Source organism: Larimichthys crocea, chromosome III (assembly GCF_000972845.2).
Source record: "Larimichthys crocea isolate SSNF chromosome III, L_crocea_2.0, whole genome shotgun sequence".
NCBI classification, from domain to species: Eukaryota; Metazoa; Chordata; class Actinopteri; family Sciaenidae; genus Larimichthys; species Larimichthys crocea.
In genome coordinates this window covers 38,596,491-38,614,262 of record NC_040013.1, presented here as the reverse complement: position 1 = coordinate 38,614,262, position 17,772 = coordinate 38,596,491, and the positions used below count along the sequence as shown (strand labels likewise).

At 37.9% G+C, this 17,772-nt stretch overlaps 1 protein-coding gene across 3 annotated transcripts in view; it reads left to right on the top strand.

Annotated features, from left to right (window-relative positions):
- slc4a4a (solute carrier family 4 member 4a) overlaps positions 1-7,899 on the top strand; it is a 44,974-nt gene extending 37,075 nt beyond the window's left edge. For 2 of the 3 annotated variants that reach the window (XM_010736563.3, XM_010736561.3), the window contains exons 20-27: positions 149-327; positions 1,151-1,223; positions 1,325-1,393; positions 1,598-1,771; positions 2,506-2,664; positions 3,537-3,630; positions 4,359-4,438; positions 6,816-6,945. In XM_010736563.3, the coding sequence (XP_010734865.1) occupies positions 149-327; positions 1,151-1,223; positions 1,325-1,393; positions 1,598-1,771; positions 2,506-2,664; positions 3,537-3,630; positions 4,359-4,402 (792 nt within the window). In that variant the 3' untranslated portion in view covers positions 4,403-4,438; positions 6,816-6,945. Of the gene's footprint in view, positions 1-148; positions 328-1,150; positions 1,224-1,324; positions 1,394-1,597; positions 1,772-2,505; positions 2,665-3,536; positions 3,631-4,358; positions 4,439-6,815 lie in introns of all 3 variants that reach the window. The other variant, XM_010736564.3, reaches the window with a different exon arrangement.
- The last annotated feature ends 9,873 nt before the right edge of the window (positions 7,900-17,772 follow it).

Here is a 17,772-nt window from a genome sequence, read left to right as displayed (position 1 = left end):
ATGAGTAAAAAATTGCATATTATACAGTCAAACCATATAAGAGCGGTTTGCTGGGTTTTAGGTTGGCTGTGTCTGCAGCTGTGCGTACTGTCTATGCCTGATCACACACATACATGACCTTTGACCATGTGTTTGTGGTCTGTACCAGAAAGGGGCAGGTTACCATCTGGATCTGTTCTGGGTGGCCATTCTGCTGGCGGTTTGCTCTTTCATGGGCCTGCCGTGGTACGTGGCCGCCACCGTCATCTCGATCGCTCACATCGACAGTCTGAAGATGGAAACCGAAACATCGGCTCCTGGAGAGCTGCCAAAGTTCCTGGGTGTGAGGTGAGACCACTGCAATACATTACAACGTGTAAATCATAAACTGAGCATTTTATTAATGGATGATGGTTACATTTTATATCTGCATCTGGATTCACATAAAAATACACATATATAATGACAAACAATGATGCTGATGGCAGTTATAACATTTTAGAGAATACCAAAATCCTGTCCAGGAATATTAGAGTATTATGAAGGAGTGAGATTCATGGGCACTGATTCACAGTAAATTAAATTCACCCTGTTGCTGTAGCGCCATCTGTAGGTGAGATGCCAACAAATATCACAGAGTTGCTCGGAAAAGTTAGGAGCCCCGTCAATAAATTAGTGTATTACGGTCAGTCTCTTATATCTCTTGTATTAACTGTATTTAAGGCAAGAAAACTACCAAATAATCTCTTCTTTAGATCCACTTCTCTGTCTATTAGTGACTCCACAATTGGGAGTTAAAACATTTTCTACACATGGCAGGTTTTGTTCATTAAAAGATGGTAAAGACACATTGTGGTTGGCTTTCTTGTTTTTAGAGGTCATCTCTTTTATGGTTTGTTTTCATGTCTGCTTTGTGACGTCCTCCAGAGACTTCTTACATGTCAGCTGTAAGCTGAACTAACAAACTCTCATCTTGCAAGACACTGAAACATCTACACCAACTTTGAACTTCCTACAAATGTTGGGATCTTCGCTTTAGCTAAACTGAATGAGACCTGTTAAAATGACTGAGCTCAAGCAATCAGCTGTTTTTCTTAAAGAGGCAAAATTATACCAAACATATGTTTTGTGATAACTGTTCTTTTCCCTTCTATTTTTTTTATTTTTGCAGAGAGCAGAGGGTCACTGGTGTGTGTGTGTTCCTTCTGACAGGACTGTCTGTATTTATGGCTCCTATTTTAAAGGTAATCAAACAGAGATGGTCTTCTGATTTGTATCTGTCCGTTAATCATATTAAAAAATTAAAAGATGCATTTATTTATTTGTTCTCTCTGTTTTTACATAGTTTATACCCATGCCAGTGCTCTATGGAGTCTTCCTATACATGGGAGTTGCCTCTCTCAATGGAGTGCAGGTAAATGTTAATACAAATGATTAAGATTATCCTCTAACTTTTCTCATGAGACATTAGTTAGTTGCATTTGTGGGTCAAATCTTTTTTCCTGACCTTTATTATAATGAACGTCTGTGTATCCAAGTAACAATGAAGCAAAGCAGTGACCAATTGTTTGATGCCTTCATACATCCATTCTGTGTTTATACCCTTATCTGTCTATAGTTTATGGATCGTCTCAAGCTGCTTCTCATGCCAGCAAAGCATCAGCCGGACCTGATTTACCTGCGACACGTTCCCCTCAGGAAGGTCCACCTTTTCACCTTCTTGCAGGTCCTTTGCTTGGCTATGCTCTGGATCCTCAAGTCCACTGTGGCTGCTATTATATTCCCTGTCATGGTAAGAGACTTTAATATTACGATTCAGACAGTGAGTTTTTTACTTACTGGACTTTCAGCAGCTTCTAGTGGCTTTCATCAGCAGAAGGTGTTCACTAAGTTGTTGTAGATTTATGCAGGTTCAGTTGTTATCATGTGACTTTAATGTAACAGGTGCATATGTGTCAATGTAGGCCATAAATGCTGCAGCTGTTTCCAATAAGTGTTTTTGTTGACCTGCTCAAATGCTTGAATTCAAGAATAAAGCATAACAAATAATTAATATTTCATAATGACATGGAAACAGAAAAGAACATAAATCTTGGCATATTTGTAACTGTAACCAGGAGTCAATTCATTTATATGGTTTAATCCCCTTTTCCAGTTTATAATCAGTCAGTAAACTTGAGTGAGACAGTGGAGTCAGATAAGTGTGAGCGACCAGAGATAAAAACGGCTTGATCCAGTCAGCTTGACATTAGACTCAGACTGACTGAAGCGTATCGTTTGTACTCAGGACTGTTATTATGATATGACAGAGATGGTTGTCTTGTTGTTTTACATAATTACAGTTCAGGGTCACAAATGCAGTCCTCAAGACTTTATTATGTGATTTGACCGTATTTGATATGTGAATTTTAACCCTGTTTAATGGGAAGGACTTCATAGACCAAGCCGATTATTTTCTTAAGACACCAATTCAACAAATCAGTCACCTCCCAATTCACTCTAATCATCTTGTCCTCCTGGTTTTAGATCCTTGCTCTGGTAGCCGTCAGAAAAGCGATGGACTACATGTTCTCCCAGCATGATCTCAGCTTCCTGGATGATGTCATCCCAGAGAAGGACAAGAAGAAGAAAGAGGACGAGAAGAAAAAGCAAAAGCGAGGCAGCATAGACAGCGATGCTGAAGACGTAAGGCTTTTCAATTTCAACGTTTGAACCCCATGTGAATGCAAAAAGTTTGTACCTTTGCAGAATCAAGCTAATGCCTTGTATTTCTGCAGTTTCTTATTCGTTTTACACGACCACCCATTTTCCAAGTTTATCAACCTCACCAACAACCTCCAGTCCTGCTCCCAACTCCCATTATTCTTCCTTTGCAGCAGCATGAACCATTTGAAGGTTTTGAAGAGTTTTGTTCCCCTCATGTTCAGTTGGTATAAAGTAGTTTCCCTGATAAGTAAGTTCTAAACTCTAAAGTATTATATATATACAAATGGTGCAAATGCCACTGTCTTATTTTCAATGAATAATGAGACATGAATGCCTGCTAGGTGGAAACAATAAACATCCTGCTAATTCTGGCTTGTGTTTTGGCCACTGGAAGTCACTTGTCGTCTGACTGACAAGTGACTGACAGCCCAGTGAGCGATGCATTTGTGCAGTTCTGGTGTAAAGCTGTCAGTTGTGTATATATCCTGTACAGTCTAGTTGAAATGACTTCTCTCTCGAGGCGAATCCTACTGAAGCTTGACATCTGTGGTATTATTCAGACAGGCAGAAAGGTTTATCAGACGTCTGATTTTCCAACTCAGTTCTCCACCAGAGATGCTATGTGTATTGTCACTTTCACCTGTGGGGAGTATAAAATGAACCCAAGGATTCGGGATATATCACACTTGCTGTTTGTATTTTTCCTTCAAAGAAAGGGTTGTGGAATGACTTGACAGTGAAGGTCGTCACAGCTTTTGTAATGAAGGCGTGAGGTGTGTGGGTGCTGACGCAAACTCACCAACACCACCCAGAAGTCCTGTCTCAGGATGTGTGTTTCCTCTCTCCAACAGTCTGACTGTCCTTACAATGACAATGTTCCCAGCATTAAAATCCCCATGGAAATGATGGAGCAGCAGCCCTTCTTAGGTGATAAAGCCTCTGACAGTGAGTAGACTCAAACTACCTGCAGCACCGGAGGAAGGGAAACTACTTCTTCCTACTGATCCTGCTCGACTCTCCCACTTATGTCTCTGACGACTTCTTCTGTTGATAAGAGTGGATGTTGTGTTGCCTGTTGCCTTTCCCTCACTGCATGATATTAACATTTTCCTCCTTTGGGTTTCTGTGTTCCTAAACATGCATGAAATTAACTGGCTTTCTTCTCCTTTTGCACTTTTCTCCTGGATTATGATGTCCTCCAGTAATATTGATTTTTACTTTTTATTTCCCTTCTGAACCCTAACCATTTTTTCTTCTTTTAAAATTTTAACCTACTTCTAACCCTACTTTAATTCCTCTTTAATTCCTCTTTGGATTTTCATCTGCATTTTGTTTCCCAAGGGCTTTTGCTGAATTTTGACTTTGATATAGGCACTGAGCTTGTTCAAAACAGAGATAAAGTTATTTCAGCTTTAGGGAAAAGAGCTTGCACTACAGATGATTTGCAACCTACATCTAACTTTTGCTTTAATATAGAATTAGGTAGTCTGTCAAGATTTTCATTCATTTACAATTTCCAGTTTTTCCAGGTCATTGGCTTACAGTGTATTTATTATCTAGTATCTGGAAGTCAGCTTCTGTCCTGATTAGATGCAAACTTTAAAGCATGCGTCAGAGGATTCAACATATTATCTCATCTGCATGCACACTGATAACTTTTCTTTGTTCTGCAGGAGAGAAGTCCCCATCATTCCTTGAATCACACACATCGTGCTGAGCAGCTTCGCTACTACCAGGCCAACTGTTTGTCCAGGTGAGGTGTGTGTGTGTTTAGTTTGGGGTTCAGAACCTCATAGCCAATGAATCTATTCATCCAGCAGGACAAATTAAATGGCAAAGTGGGAATGAAAATAAATATAACTGGCACTGATTTTCTTTTTGAATTCATTCATGACTGTGACATCAAAGGTCACAGAAAGGTTAAAAGGCGAGCTAACTAGCTAACATATAATGTTGGTCTGAACTTTAAAGGTCAGCTAGGCTAATTAGCTTACCAATAGCAGAAATGCATTTTTTTCCCAGTGGCTTAAAATGAGGTTGGATTCAGCACTGACATTATCATCCATTCGAGCAGTCAAAACATCTTTCTCTTTAGCCGTATACATCACATGCTGAATTACAAAAATGAATTGCATATCTGTTTAAAATACAATAAATGTTCCATCATGTTTATTTCTCCAGTGAAACCTGAATGGTTGCATGTTGTTGATTAATACAAACAACTCAAGGCTCAAAATTATATTCGCCTCTATTTGACTTTGACTTAATATTGAAACTTCTTTTTGAAAGTCAGCTTTACATTTATTGCAATCTTAAATGTCATTCAGACAAAAAGATGAACAGTGAGACACATTTAGAGTAGCACTATTGGTCTAAAACTAACCCTGTCTACATCTAGACAGACGTGGCGAGTGTATGTTGCGTGATAAATACAATAGCTTTCGAGGAGATGATCAAAGCAATCAAACAGGAAGTACAAGCCTTGTTTTTGAGGCAAATATTTAGAGCGATGATTATGATGCTCAAGAAGAGATTATGTTTCTTAATCATGCCCGCAACCTCTCTTGATGACCAGAATCCACGGGTTGTATGCACATTGTCACATTTTGTTCCTGTATTATCCCATCTGCTGTTGGAAGAGGATTAGTGTTCGGGACAATGTGCGAAAAGCAGCCACGATCACAGCACATCTGTGATGCCAACAAACAACTTACAAGATTTATTTTTCCAAATGGTCTTCAGCTGTAAAGAGCAGGCTGATGGGCTGACTTTTGTTCACATGGCTGGTAACTAACTATAAACATGTTCGACTGACTGAGGTGGAAGAAGCACATGTTACTATTTTGTAGTTTAAGCCTAAAAGCAACATATCATAGCATATAAAAGTTGGGATTTTTGATTTGCTTAATTGTTCCCGGTTTCAGAGATAAATGTAGTGGAATAGAAGTGTAGGGTAGCTTAAAATGGAAATACTCCAAGTAAAGTATGGGTAAATTAGTTCAGTCAGTAGACATTAGTGGATAGTAGCTGTCTATATGAATTTACTGATAAACACTTCTTCAATTGGTTTAATGCTGGTGGTAAAAAGGGCTTTTAACTCCTCTCCTCACTGACAATGCTTAATAAATGACATGGAATATGTTGACTTTACTTTAAATGCCTCATGCCTTTCTTTGGTTTAGGCACGAGTCCATCAGAGTCAGTGATCGGACAGGGCAGTGTTGCTTTGGTAGTGATGACATTACACTGCCCCCACCCAGACTAAAACTAATCTTGTCCCCACTAAGACTGAAGCCAAATTGCTTTGAGCTCAGATGACCTCAGGAACCATCAAACTGCTGCATTTCTGGTTGTATTTCTGCAATGAGAGACCAAAACACAATGATGTAGTGACCTCTCTCAATAAAGCATAAATACCACACAGCGGAATTATCGCAAACACGCTACATTCAATTCAATTTACCATCCGACTGCTGCACCCCTGAGGTTTACCTCAATCAGTGAGACTAAATGACTATACACGCGGCAGTCACAGAAAGGTTTGCAGATCTAATAAGCTCTGAACTGATTCTCTTCTTTCATATTGAAAAAACAGTTATCTGTAAACAACAATAAATCAATCACACAAGCAGAGGATTTCACACCGACCAGCCTTCAGCCATCATATTAAAAATACAAAGGGAGATATATTCTTCTCAGGGATTACACTCATCCCACATTGCAGAGACAGAAGACTCTATAATCTAATTTAACTCTCATTTTTGTACAGTAAATGACTTGTAGCTCTGGCTGGCAAACCAGTTAGCTTCGCTTAGTGCTGAGACCGGAAGCAGGTGGAAAAAGGTTCTGGTGTTACTAACACATCTTGAGTCCACCAGTCATTTAATCTGAACATCAAGATACAAAGTGTTGAAAGATGTTTTTTGTTGTTTGTGTTTTTACGGGAGGTCTATTTCTTAGTCAGAAGCGGTGACTTCCTTAAGTTTCCACTGGCTGACCAAGAAGTAAGCTTTCCACTGGTGGACAGATTTTACCTTTGGGACAGAGCCATGTTATAGCTGTCGTTATGCTGAGCTAAGCTGCCCCCAAACCAAGCACATGTCCTAACAATACATGTCTTTATGTTTCAGCCCTGAGATGAGTCCGCTGAAGTCTGTTGTGCCTCAGATTAGAATAGACATGGACCCAGACGATGATAATTCTAATTCATTCTACTGGAAGAGCAGAGGATCTGAAACGTCTCTGTAAAGCAGCGAACCACCACCAGGCACTAAAACCATTTCTTTGCAACCTTGTCTTGGTATTTTTCTCCCAGCTATACAGTCAGTGGTCTTTGTTTTCTGACTCAAACACTGTTTAATGTAACTCCTTACTACTCTTCTATGCAACTCATCCCACATATCGCTGATCAACGGTAAATGCTGCAGCTCTTTCTGACTTTCTGACCACGCATGGAACACCCTTTCTGCTCTTTTTATATAAGTATATAAATATCATCTGTCTTGATTTTTTTTACATATATAAATTACTCTAATAATATTTTCCTGTAGCAGGAAAATTATGTTTTTATAGCTCTACCTCTTGTTTTAGATCAATCTTATTTTAAACAAATGCAACATGTTGATTTTTGACACAGCATGGAGTTTTGATATTTTCTCTGTCCTCTTGTATAGTTGAAATGATTCAAGCGATTCACTCTTATAGTGTGTGAAGGAAACGTGTGCAAATAGATCTTTTAAGTTAATTAAACAGTTAATTAATGCATATTTTTATCTGCAGATGAGGTACATATTTTTATTATCACTTTTGATTGCTTCACCTTCTCTTTCTAATTTTCTGAATCTTTCTTTCAAGGCTTCACTTCATTGTTTTTGTTACTTGTTTAAATTAAATCAATTTCTGTATCTTTTTTTTTTCATTTTTTATGATCATATTTTGTGTATCATGGTAACCTTTTCTTGTGTCCTTCATTTTTCTTTCTTTGTGGCTAGAAAACAGTTCAGCTAAATGTAAGCATCCGATTTTCCTCAGCCAAACTTAAACGCTAAGTAGGAGTGCATATTGTGTAATTGCTTGTGCTACACAAACTCCTTTACCTAAAGTGGCTTATAAGAGATTGAACCAGACATGAAATTTCATGGTAACGATATGACAAATGAGAAGGAAATCAAATTCATGTAAGCTCCATGTGGTGGAACAGCTTCAGTCCACAGCAGGTTATTATTCATATATTCATAACATCATGCATACTGTATGTACACTGAGGGAGTTATTGTTTGCTGCTCAGTTTTGTCCATAGAGGGTGTGGCATAATCCATTTGTAGAGTCACTGTGTGGAAAGTTATGGACAAAATCCACAGTCTTAAGAAAAAATGTAAAGATAACATGATAGGACATTCACAGATGCAGATACAAAGAGGTTAGCCTTCTCTTACTGTACAAGCCTGAAGTTTGTAGCTTGTTTTCAATGAATATGTTATGATAAATTGTATTGGCACACACTGTGTGTTTTTCAGTATGTTAGAATATATAGCACTTCTTTCAGTGTTTTTACATAGTTTAGTGCAGAAATCAAAACAACCACAATCAGGCTGACGCTTTTGGATGATTTTTAAACCTCTTACAATTTCCCAAAGTCACAACTGGCACCTCGAGTCTTAAAGTGTCAGTGGGCGATGCCTGTGAAGTGTTATTTCCAAGTCCACTTTGCAATTGATGGGATCTAGTTGGTTTCTAGTGTTTCGAGTCAAGAGGGCATCTTCGTCCTGGTAGTTATGTGTAGGTTTATTACACATAGATGGCCTCCAGGACATATTCTTTTTTGACACAGCTCAGTAAAGAAAGTTTGATTTTAAAAGAACATTTTGGCTGGTACCCAATTTACCCAACCCGACCTGTCTAACTCAGACTACTAAAGCAGAATACAATTTTGCACAGTATTACACATAATTTGTCCCCAATTTGTTACAGTGTAATCACGTTTGGATAGTATATTTGTCACCAATAACTTCTCAGTGTACATATGAGTGAGCATGTGAGTGTTATGTAAAGATAGACTTTCATAGAATCCTTAAAAGCAGTTGTTTCACTTCATTTTTGTACTTGATGGCATTCCTTATATAGCGGCCAATGAATCCACTGTCATGTACAGGAAGAACTGAACCTCAGATCTAACAACTTGACTTTTATTAGCCAGTATTACCTACAAGACTACAAGCCAAAATGGCTTCTTGAGCACTGTCATTACAGTATATTAGAAAATCCAAGTGAGAAAGTGCTTCAGTGTGTCCTTTAGCGCTAAGTGGGTCACAGATTTAATTATAAGCTGGAAGTCCTCTCTATCTACATCACCACTATACAAACAAATTGAAACTATGTGATAAATGAGCTGCCTTTCACCTCCGCAACTCAAGTGAAGGCACATCGGCTCCAACCAAAATGCAAATGAAAATGTTATTGTACCATCACAGTCGTCGTGTTTAATTTGCTATTGTCAGTTTGTTTCAGTTCATCATCCGAAGGAACAACGTCATTTATACTCCACATCAGTGTTTGTAACCGTCGACAGGAAACAAGTGTGACTTAATGCCTGAGACATATTATGTGTGGAGTTAGTTTAAAGTGTGTTGTACTGTATGTTGGCATGTTGGACAAAAATCTGCATCAAGAAATGAAAAAAACTGTTAATTTTAGCACACAGAATACTGATACGTTTTGGGGATTTTTTTTTGTTTGTTTGTTTTTGATTAACTTTTTGTGACTTTTTAGAACAGGTGAAATGGTTTATTTTAGAATTTATATTTTTCAAATGAAATGTATATTGAAAATAAACAGAATGATCAAGCCGTGACGGTGTGCTGCTTTTCAATTTTGCGTGGAGTTTATACCAAATAATAGTTGTCTTTTTTTTTTAAAGCTAAATATTTGTTGGTTCCAGATTCACCTAATAATCATTAGTTACAGACCTAATGAGTTCTGTCCGAGTTGAATTCTACACACATACAAGTTTTGAGTATTTTATGGGTTCACACAGGAAATGAAATAATAGAATAACTTAGATACAGTGGGTTACCAGGCAGACTGACGCTGTTGATGGACTGTATAGGAAACTGACGAGCAACTGACAGCAGTAAAAAAAAAAAAAAAAAAAAAAAAAAAAAAAAGGTCAATGTTAAAACTTTTTTGTTTTTAATTGTCAGCAGCTTTACAAAATTATGTGTTTAACTCACTCGTTTATTTTTTTAATCCTTGGTCATCTATTGCACATAATAAACAGATAAAACCCCACAGATGACTGATTCAGTAGCACCCTCTAGTGTCTCTACAGCTGCAGTACAACCTACACAAACAGGATTCATGATGCATAAGGCGGTCCTCATTAGGATTCAAATCCCCTTGAATTAGATAATATACATGCAAATGTGAGTTTTGGGAACATAATTTTAAATCTCTATGGTTATTAGTCTGCCTGCCTGCTTCTTTTGCAAATGTTTACAGAAAGCTACAGTGCTTGCTTCAAATATAAGTTCAAATTTTCAGAACTCTTACTCCTTCTGATGTCTTTTCAGTTATTGTGGCTGATCAGACATCTCCTCTATCATCCTAAAACTAACCTAAACTAAAGGAGGTGTCAGTCAGTCGGTGTGTAGCCTACAGAGTAATTGTGAGTAAATGATGAGTTCAAAAAAATCCAATGAAATCTAACTGCTATAGTAATATTAAACACTCCAATTGTTGCTCAAGCAGAAGTAACATGTAACGATGGTAGATTAGTTCATTATTTCACTTCCTGCTCTGTCTGATTAGCTAATTAGCAGATAAACACAGATCACAAAATGACTTGAAAAGCTCGATTTTATGGCAGCATTAATTACCAGAACACAGAACCACATTCACACAGATATGAATGTTTCCACTAGAGGGCTAACAAGAGCTGTGGAAGAGAGATGAAGTGTGTGTGTGTGTGTGTGTGTGTGTGTGTGTGTGTGTGTGTGTGTGTGTGTGTGTGTAATTTCTTGTACTTTGTTGGAACTAGTTCGACTTTAGGACTTTGAGAATGAGGTCATTTTTTCTACTCATCACTTCTTTACAAAAAAGTGTTCAGGGTTTGGACTTAAGGCTTTAAGGGCTGAGGTTTTTATTTAGATTTAGGTTAGAATTAGGTTCTATGGGGGTTAAAAGTAGACAGTTTCATTTTAAACCTCAGGGGAAAAAAAAAAAAACAGATTTCAAACTACAGATTTTGTGGAGAGACACAATCTTTGTACATAAGAGCTGTTTGGTTGAGCCATCACTGGCTAGGGAGGGTATTTTATCAATAAAGGTCTTCAGGAGTAGAAGAACAGAAAGGAAAGAACAGAACACACAAGGAGGATTCACGCTGACAGGATAAATATAAACTCTGAAGATTTGAACCGTATCATTAAGCTGTTGTGTCCCTGCTTAGCGTGTCATTAATCACAGTGCTGCAGCATACGTTCGCTCACTGACGTCATGTGACATCAGCACTGTAAGAGCACACTGACAGGCAGCTGGGCGAAAGATATTCTACAATAAGCTCAGGTCACATCCGTTACAGAGAGAAACACAGCTCACATGAAAAGCTGTGAAAAAGAAAAGAAGAAAGGAGCCTAAACTACAGCCATGGGAGAGCAATGCTCCAGAGAGCTCTGCACACAAAGAGAGGCGGTGGACGCTGCTACTGTATACAAAGAACCTGTCTATCTGGAAACCTCAAAGCCCCCATATGATTCTATAGAGGTTCTCTTTTGGTTTTCACCTGAGTTTAGTTTGGTTCAAGGAAACTTCAAAAAAAAAAAGTGCAAGCTCTTACATCAATGCTTAACTCTCTGCATGGTGACAGAATGTGGTGCCAGTTCTATTGAAGCCTGCAGATGCATGGAGAAGCACACAAAAAAAATCTGACATCTGTCATATGGCCTTTGATAAAGAAATGAGAGTAGATTTTTCTAAATGTGTGCATTCATTTATTTGCTGTTGGTCTCGTAATCAAATCAAATCAATTTTATTTGTATAGCCCAAAGTCACAAAGTACATTTGCCTCAGAGGGCTTTACAATCTGTACAGGGAGTGACACCCTCTGTCCTTAGACCCTCGGTTCGAGTGAGGAAAAACTTGCCCACAAAAACCCTTTTAACAGGGAAAAAATGTGGAAGAAACCTCAGGAAGAGCCACAGAGGAGGGATCCCTCTCCCAGGACGGACAGACGTGCAATGGATGTCACGTGTACAGGACAAATCAACACAAACATATTGTACAATGACTGATAAAATGACAATGAATTATAATGAATGATAAAAATGATTACAGTAATAGATATGGTAGTAATAATGACAGTAATAATATATGTAGTGGGCGTCATGCAGGATCACAGCAGCAGCCACGATCCACGAGAACCTGCTGGACGACAGAGCACAGAAACTCCGGGGAAGTTTGGTTAGTAACATGCATTAATGAGACATGTCCACAGATGGAGAGATATGGAGAGATATGGAGAGATATAGAGATATAGATATATATATATATAGAGAGAGGGAGATATAGGGAAGTATAGAGAGATATATATATAGAGAGAGATATAGAGAGATATAGAGAGAGAGTGAGAGTGAGAGAGAGAGATCGTATTACAAGACCAACAGCTAATAAATGTGGTGCAGATGATTATAAGCATACAGGACTCATGATGGAGTCAAATTAAGATTCTCTCTATTGCAAATAAAAGAAAGCCATTCGAAAATATTGAGACAAAGGAATTTGTTAACCAAATCTGTATTCTTTGCTGCTTTTATTTTGATCGGGAGGCTGTTTTACAATGACTGACAGTGGTAATGATAGCTAACGTAAATATTAAATGACATTATTATGGGTTTGGTTAGCTTTACTGTACCTTGGCCTGGTAAAAAAAAAGGTTGTGTTTACCATGGTAAATCACTGATTTAATGCACAACCTGGTGAACACTCTTGATGCTGGGTTACTTTTGGATGCAAGCTGGGTCTGCTGTTTGTGACAATATTCCCTGATGTTACAACAGAGCCACATTCAGATCAAAACGATTGAAGACTTAAGAAGTGCAGCGAGACTGATTACGTTGGTTCTAGTGGGACGGAGAGGCTGAGCTTTGAGAATGAATGATCAGAGGTGCTGAACTTTATGCAGGTACACAAAGCTCATGACATCCAGACAGGTGAGAATAACAAATTCACTGATCATTGCCGCTCACTCTCTAGATGTCGACATCAAAGTGTTGTGTGTGTACACAATGGTATAAGCACTGTCTGTGTTGCTCAGTTGTAGATGTTTTTTGTTTCTCTCACAAAGTAAATTTTAGTTTATTTATTTCAAGGGTGTAAAGCTTGGATATGATTCCCACTTCAAAAAAATTAGAAATGAAATGTAAATCAGAGATCGAGATTCATTCATATTTGTGATTTTCAGAAATGTAACTCAAATGTGACTGTCACAATGACTCATTCACACATTTACACACTGATGACAGAGGATACCATTCAAGGCGTCAACTGCTGATCAGTGATACAGTTCTTACAGACACTCACAGCTCAGCCATCAAGAGCAATTTTTATCTCTTTGTATCACTATCTTGCCCAAGGACACTTGGCTGGACTGAAGGAGCTGGGAATCAACATGAGACTTTCCAAATACTAGACAACACGCTCTACCACAGCAGCCACATTGATCGCAAATGTAAAACAGTTATTTTATAGTTCATTTCTGCATGTGACATCAGCACTGTAAGAGCACACTGACTGGCTGGGCGAAAGATATTCTACAATAAGCTCAGGTCACATCCGTTACAGAGAGAAACACAGCTCACATGAAAAACTGTGAAAAAGAACAGAAGAAAGGAGCCTAAACTACAGCCTTAGGAGAGCAATGCTCCAGAGAGACACAAAGAGAGGCGGTGGACGCTGCTATACATGATTCTTTAGAGGTTCTCTTTTGGTTTTCAACTGAGTTTAGTTTAGTTCAAAGAAACTTTAAAAAAAAAGTGCAAGCCCTTACATCAATGCTTAACTCTCTGCTTGGTGATAGAATGTGGTGCCAGTTCTATTGAAGCCTGCAGATGCATGGAGAAGCACACAAAAAAAATTTGTCATATGGCCTTTGATGAAGAAATGAGAGTAGATTTTTCCAAATGTGTGCATTCATTTATTTGCTGTTGGTCTCGTAATAGATAGTATTACAAGACCATCAGCAAATAAATGAAATGAAGATGATTATAAGCACACAGGACTCATGATGGAGTCAAATTAAGACTCTCTCCATAGAAAATAAGAAAAGCCATTTGAAGAAATTGAGTTAAAGCGAGACAAAGGAATTTGTTAACAAAATCAATATTAAATGACATTATTATGGGTTTGGTTAACTTTACTGTACCTGGATCTGATGTAGATTCCACATTTAAAGCCAAATTTAAAATATACTATTGTCGAATGTAAGAAATAAACCTCAATCTAAAAATAACTATAGCAAATTTTAGTTTTGCATTGGATAAGAACAAGCCAAGAATCAGCTTCTTGCAGCCGACACAAATACTGGAAATAATGTGTGTGGGGAGTATGTCAGTCACAAAGATTCAGGTGGTGTCTCGAGAGCAGCTTCGCTTTCTTTATTTTTTTCCCGCAGCTCTCTGTCAGCTCTGCCACTATAAACAATCTGCAATATGGGGCTTCATTTACAAAACTACATTAACCTCAGCTCAACAATGAACTTATTAGAGTAATAAAGCAGGAAGATATCTGATGATAAAATTAGTTTCTACGTTAATGGATGTCATCTTTCTTTCTTTATCATCTTGCATGTCTGTGTGGGAAAAAGCTATTTTATATGCTGTCATATAATCTTAGTAATATAATTAGTTTGAATTATTTTTGTTGGAATTTATTTTTGAACATTGATATTACCGATATGAGGTTAGCAATTTCAGATTCTTTAATATTTTCTCTTTGCTGTGTAATGACATGAGACATTACTCACGTGTTGTAGATGTGTTTTGGATAAAATAGGGATATAAAAAAGTGAAAGAAATTGATATTTAATAGATATGTTAACACGCCATTTGAGTGTCTAACTATCTATTACCTATTAATCTGTTGATTTTCTCTGTTAGTCTTTTCATTTCTAAAATGGAGGGGGAAAAAATTAAAAAAGACATCTTCAAATAGCTTGTTTTGTTTCACTATCCCAAAGATATTCAACTTACGGTGGTATAAAACTGAGAACAGCAGCACATGGACACATTTGAGAAGGCGAAACCAGAAAATCTGTGACTTTAAAATGGCCACAATGATTAATTGATTGTATAGTTGCAGAACATAATGGCAGCAATGATCGCTGGTGTAAAAAACAGACATTTTGTACACGTGACCATTCATCCAAACCTAAGTGCAGTAGAACAACCTCAAGGTACTTTTGTCATACTATATACACAGGCTGTAGTCTTGTGGTGGTGTTCGGTAAAGACCAGATATACTTGCTTTGTTGATGACCTTAAGTTACTTTTACTCTGCAGAGATAGATAGATAGATAGATAGATAGATAGATAGATAGATAGATAGATAGATAGATAGATAGATAGATAGATAGATAGATAGATAGATAGATAGATCTGGACAGAGGAAGAGGAAAAATAAAAGCGATCTGGTGGCTCAAGGGAATAAATGTATAGTCATTTTAACGCAAAATAAACTATATCGTTATTAACGATATGGTCTTGTGCTATGTCGGGTTTCAAAATATATCAATATTGATTCAAATATCGATATACCACCCAGCCCTACCATATATGAATAATCAGAACTATATTCCAAATATTCAAACAAAACTGCAGAGTAAATCAGTTTCACTGCGACTCAGTTTACAGTGTCTTCATTAATTAATTCTTCACAAAGAATGAAAGAAGGTGTCGTGGGGAAAAAAAAAAAGTTTTCTCAACTCAGTTAGTGCCATAAATGGAAAATCTATTTTCTGTGAAAAAGAACTTGGCATGCTCACAGAGGAGGACTGAGTCAGTATGTCGTGACTTGCAAAAAAAAAAAAAAGTGAGTATCAGGGGAACACATTGAGCCTAGAGGTGGACAGAGGAGAAGTACTGTAGATTATGGTGCAGGTTGATTTGAAAAGCCTGTTGATATTTGATGTTTTTCCTATCAACAAATTCCATGTGCAGAGCTCAACCAACGGGGGAATTACTCTACTAGGAACTATACAGTTGCAAGAATTAAGTCTTCAGCAGGACTGAATGGGGCTCTCTGTCACTGACAGGCTGCAGATGCATTTACAGCTGTTAGGCCTCTTGTATCCAGATAACATCCAGAAGAGCCACATACAATATATCTGATTACAATCAATCTTTCTTTTCCCCTCCACTTCAGAAGGAGGTGGTGATGCTCATGAACTGACAATAACTTCTACAGTTGTAATTAACTGCAGAAGTACAACAATACTGATTTGGCATGCGTTAGATAGCAACTGTCTATGACCTTCATCTACCTCACGCCGTTCTCTCGTCCATACAGATCATTCAGTGGAACTGATCGGGGATCTGATAAAAGCACCAGCAGCTGAAAGAAGAACAAATGGCTAACATCAGTGTTATGACGAGGACAGAGAAGACACAGGCTGCTTACTGATGTAGTTACTTTATGGGAGAAGTAAAGATTACGCCTTTAAGATGGATGGATGTTTACATTTTTTCTTCTCCTGGCTAGAAAGTGTCTCAATCAAATTTCCGTCTGATGCATTTACACTCGCCTTTCTTGAAATCAGATAGTTTTCTGATCTTTGCAAGATGCATGAAGTGACTCGGTGTGAAAGGGGTCAGAAAGATTTGAGAGATGAACTAGCACATTTTTGGTCTCAGTCTTTTTTAAGTTTTAGGTTAACAATAATACAAATCTAGACTTTCGTCAGTGTAATCCCTTAAACACGGGTGGAATTTTGTTTTAATGTAACCTCAGCATCTACAATTTTGCCAGTTTTTAACCTTGAAGTCAATGTTTGACCTTCTCACCAAGTGGTCAAATGTATACTCAATTAGAGCACCACTTCACCCAGGATCAAATCATTTCAGCTCTGCTACAGACCATCTTTTATACCAGCGTTAAGCTGTAAAGCCTAAAATACACTGCATGTGAAACGGCTCCGTTGTTTCAATGTTAGTCAATCTGTCAGCTCACACAGTCTCTGCTCCGGAACGACTGCGGCGACCGGCAGCCCTCCGCAACACATACGCAGAGCTTCTATTTTTCACGGACGCCGGAGCACGGTGCATAAATTCAGCACAGAGCAGAAATACAAAATAAAACCCTGGTTGATTTGAGCCGTGATTTGAGCTGAGCCGTTCCGCATGCAGTATATTTTAGGGGTTACTCATCAACATGCAGGATTTCACTCAGGAATTATTCTGTTAAAAAAAAAAATTACATTTTCTCAGCTCCCATTAATATTTGGCTCAGCTAATCAGATTAGAGCAGCTCTGCCCCTGAGAAATGTTACATAACTCCACCTCTGATGTGCTCAGGTCAACGTTTCAGTCAAAAAAGTATGTTAGTTTAATCTGGGACAGATGGAGTGATTTTTACACTTTGTCTGCTCACCTGTAAAAAAACAAAAAACAAAAAAAACACTGCTTCTGATTCCTCAGTCACTGCATCTATGAAAAAACAACTTTGTCTGACACAAACAAACCTTTTTTTCCCTTCATAGCTGTGACTATGTGAAAGCGCGCTGCGACTAAATTAATCTGGCTGGATGCACATATATTCAGTTTATCCACTGAACCCAGATGGGGCCCTGAGGATGACGGAGAGAAGACCAAAACAATGTTTTCTCAACACCCTCTGTGCTTTGATATGCTCAAAGGCTGTTTGTTTTTGTTTTTGTTTTCATTTCTATTTCATTGTCAAAACCAAAGAATGACTTCCTTCTTCCTCTAGATGCTACTTTACTCAAGAAGCTGACAATAAATAAGATGTTCCACAATTAAATAAGGTGTCCAGAGTCAGATTAGGATTTGAAAGTTATGGTGATGTTTTTGCTGAGTGAAG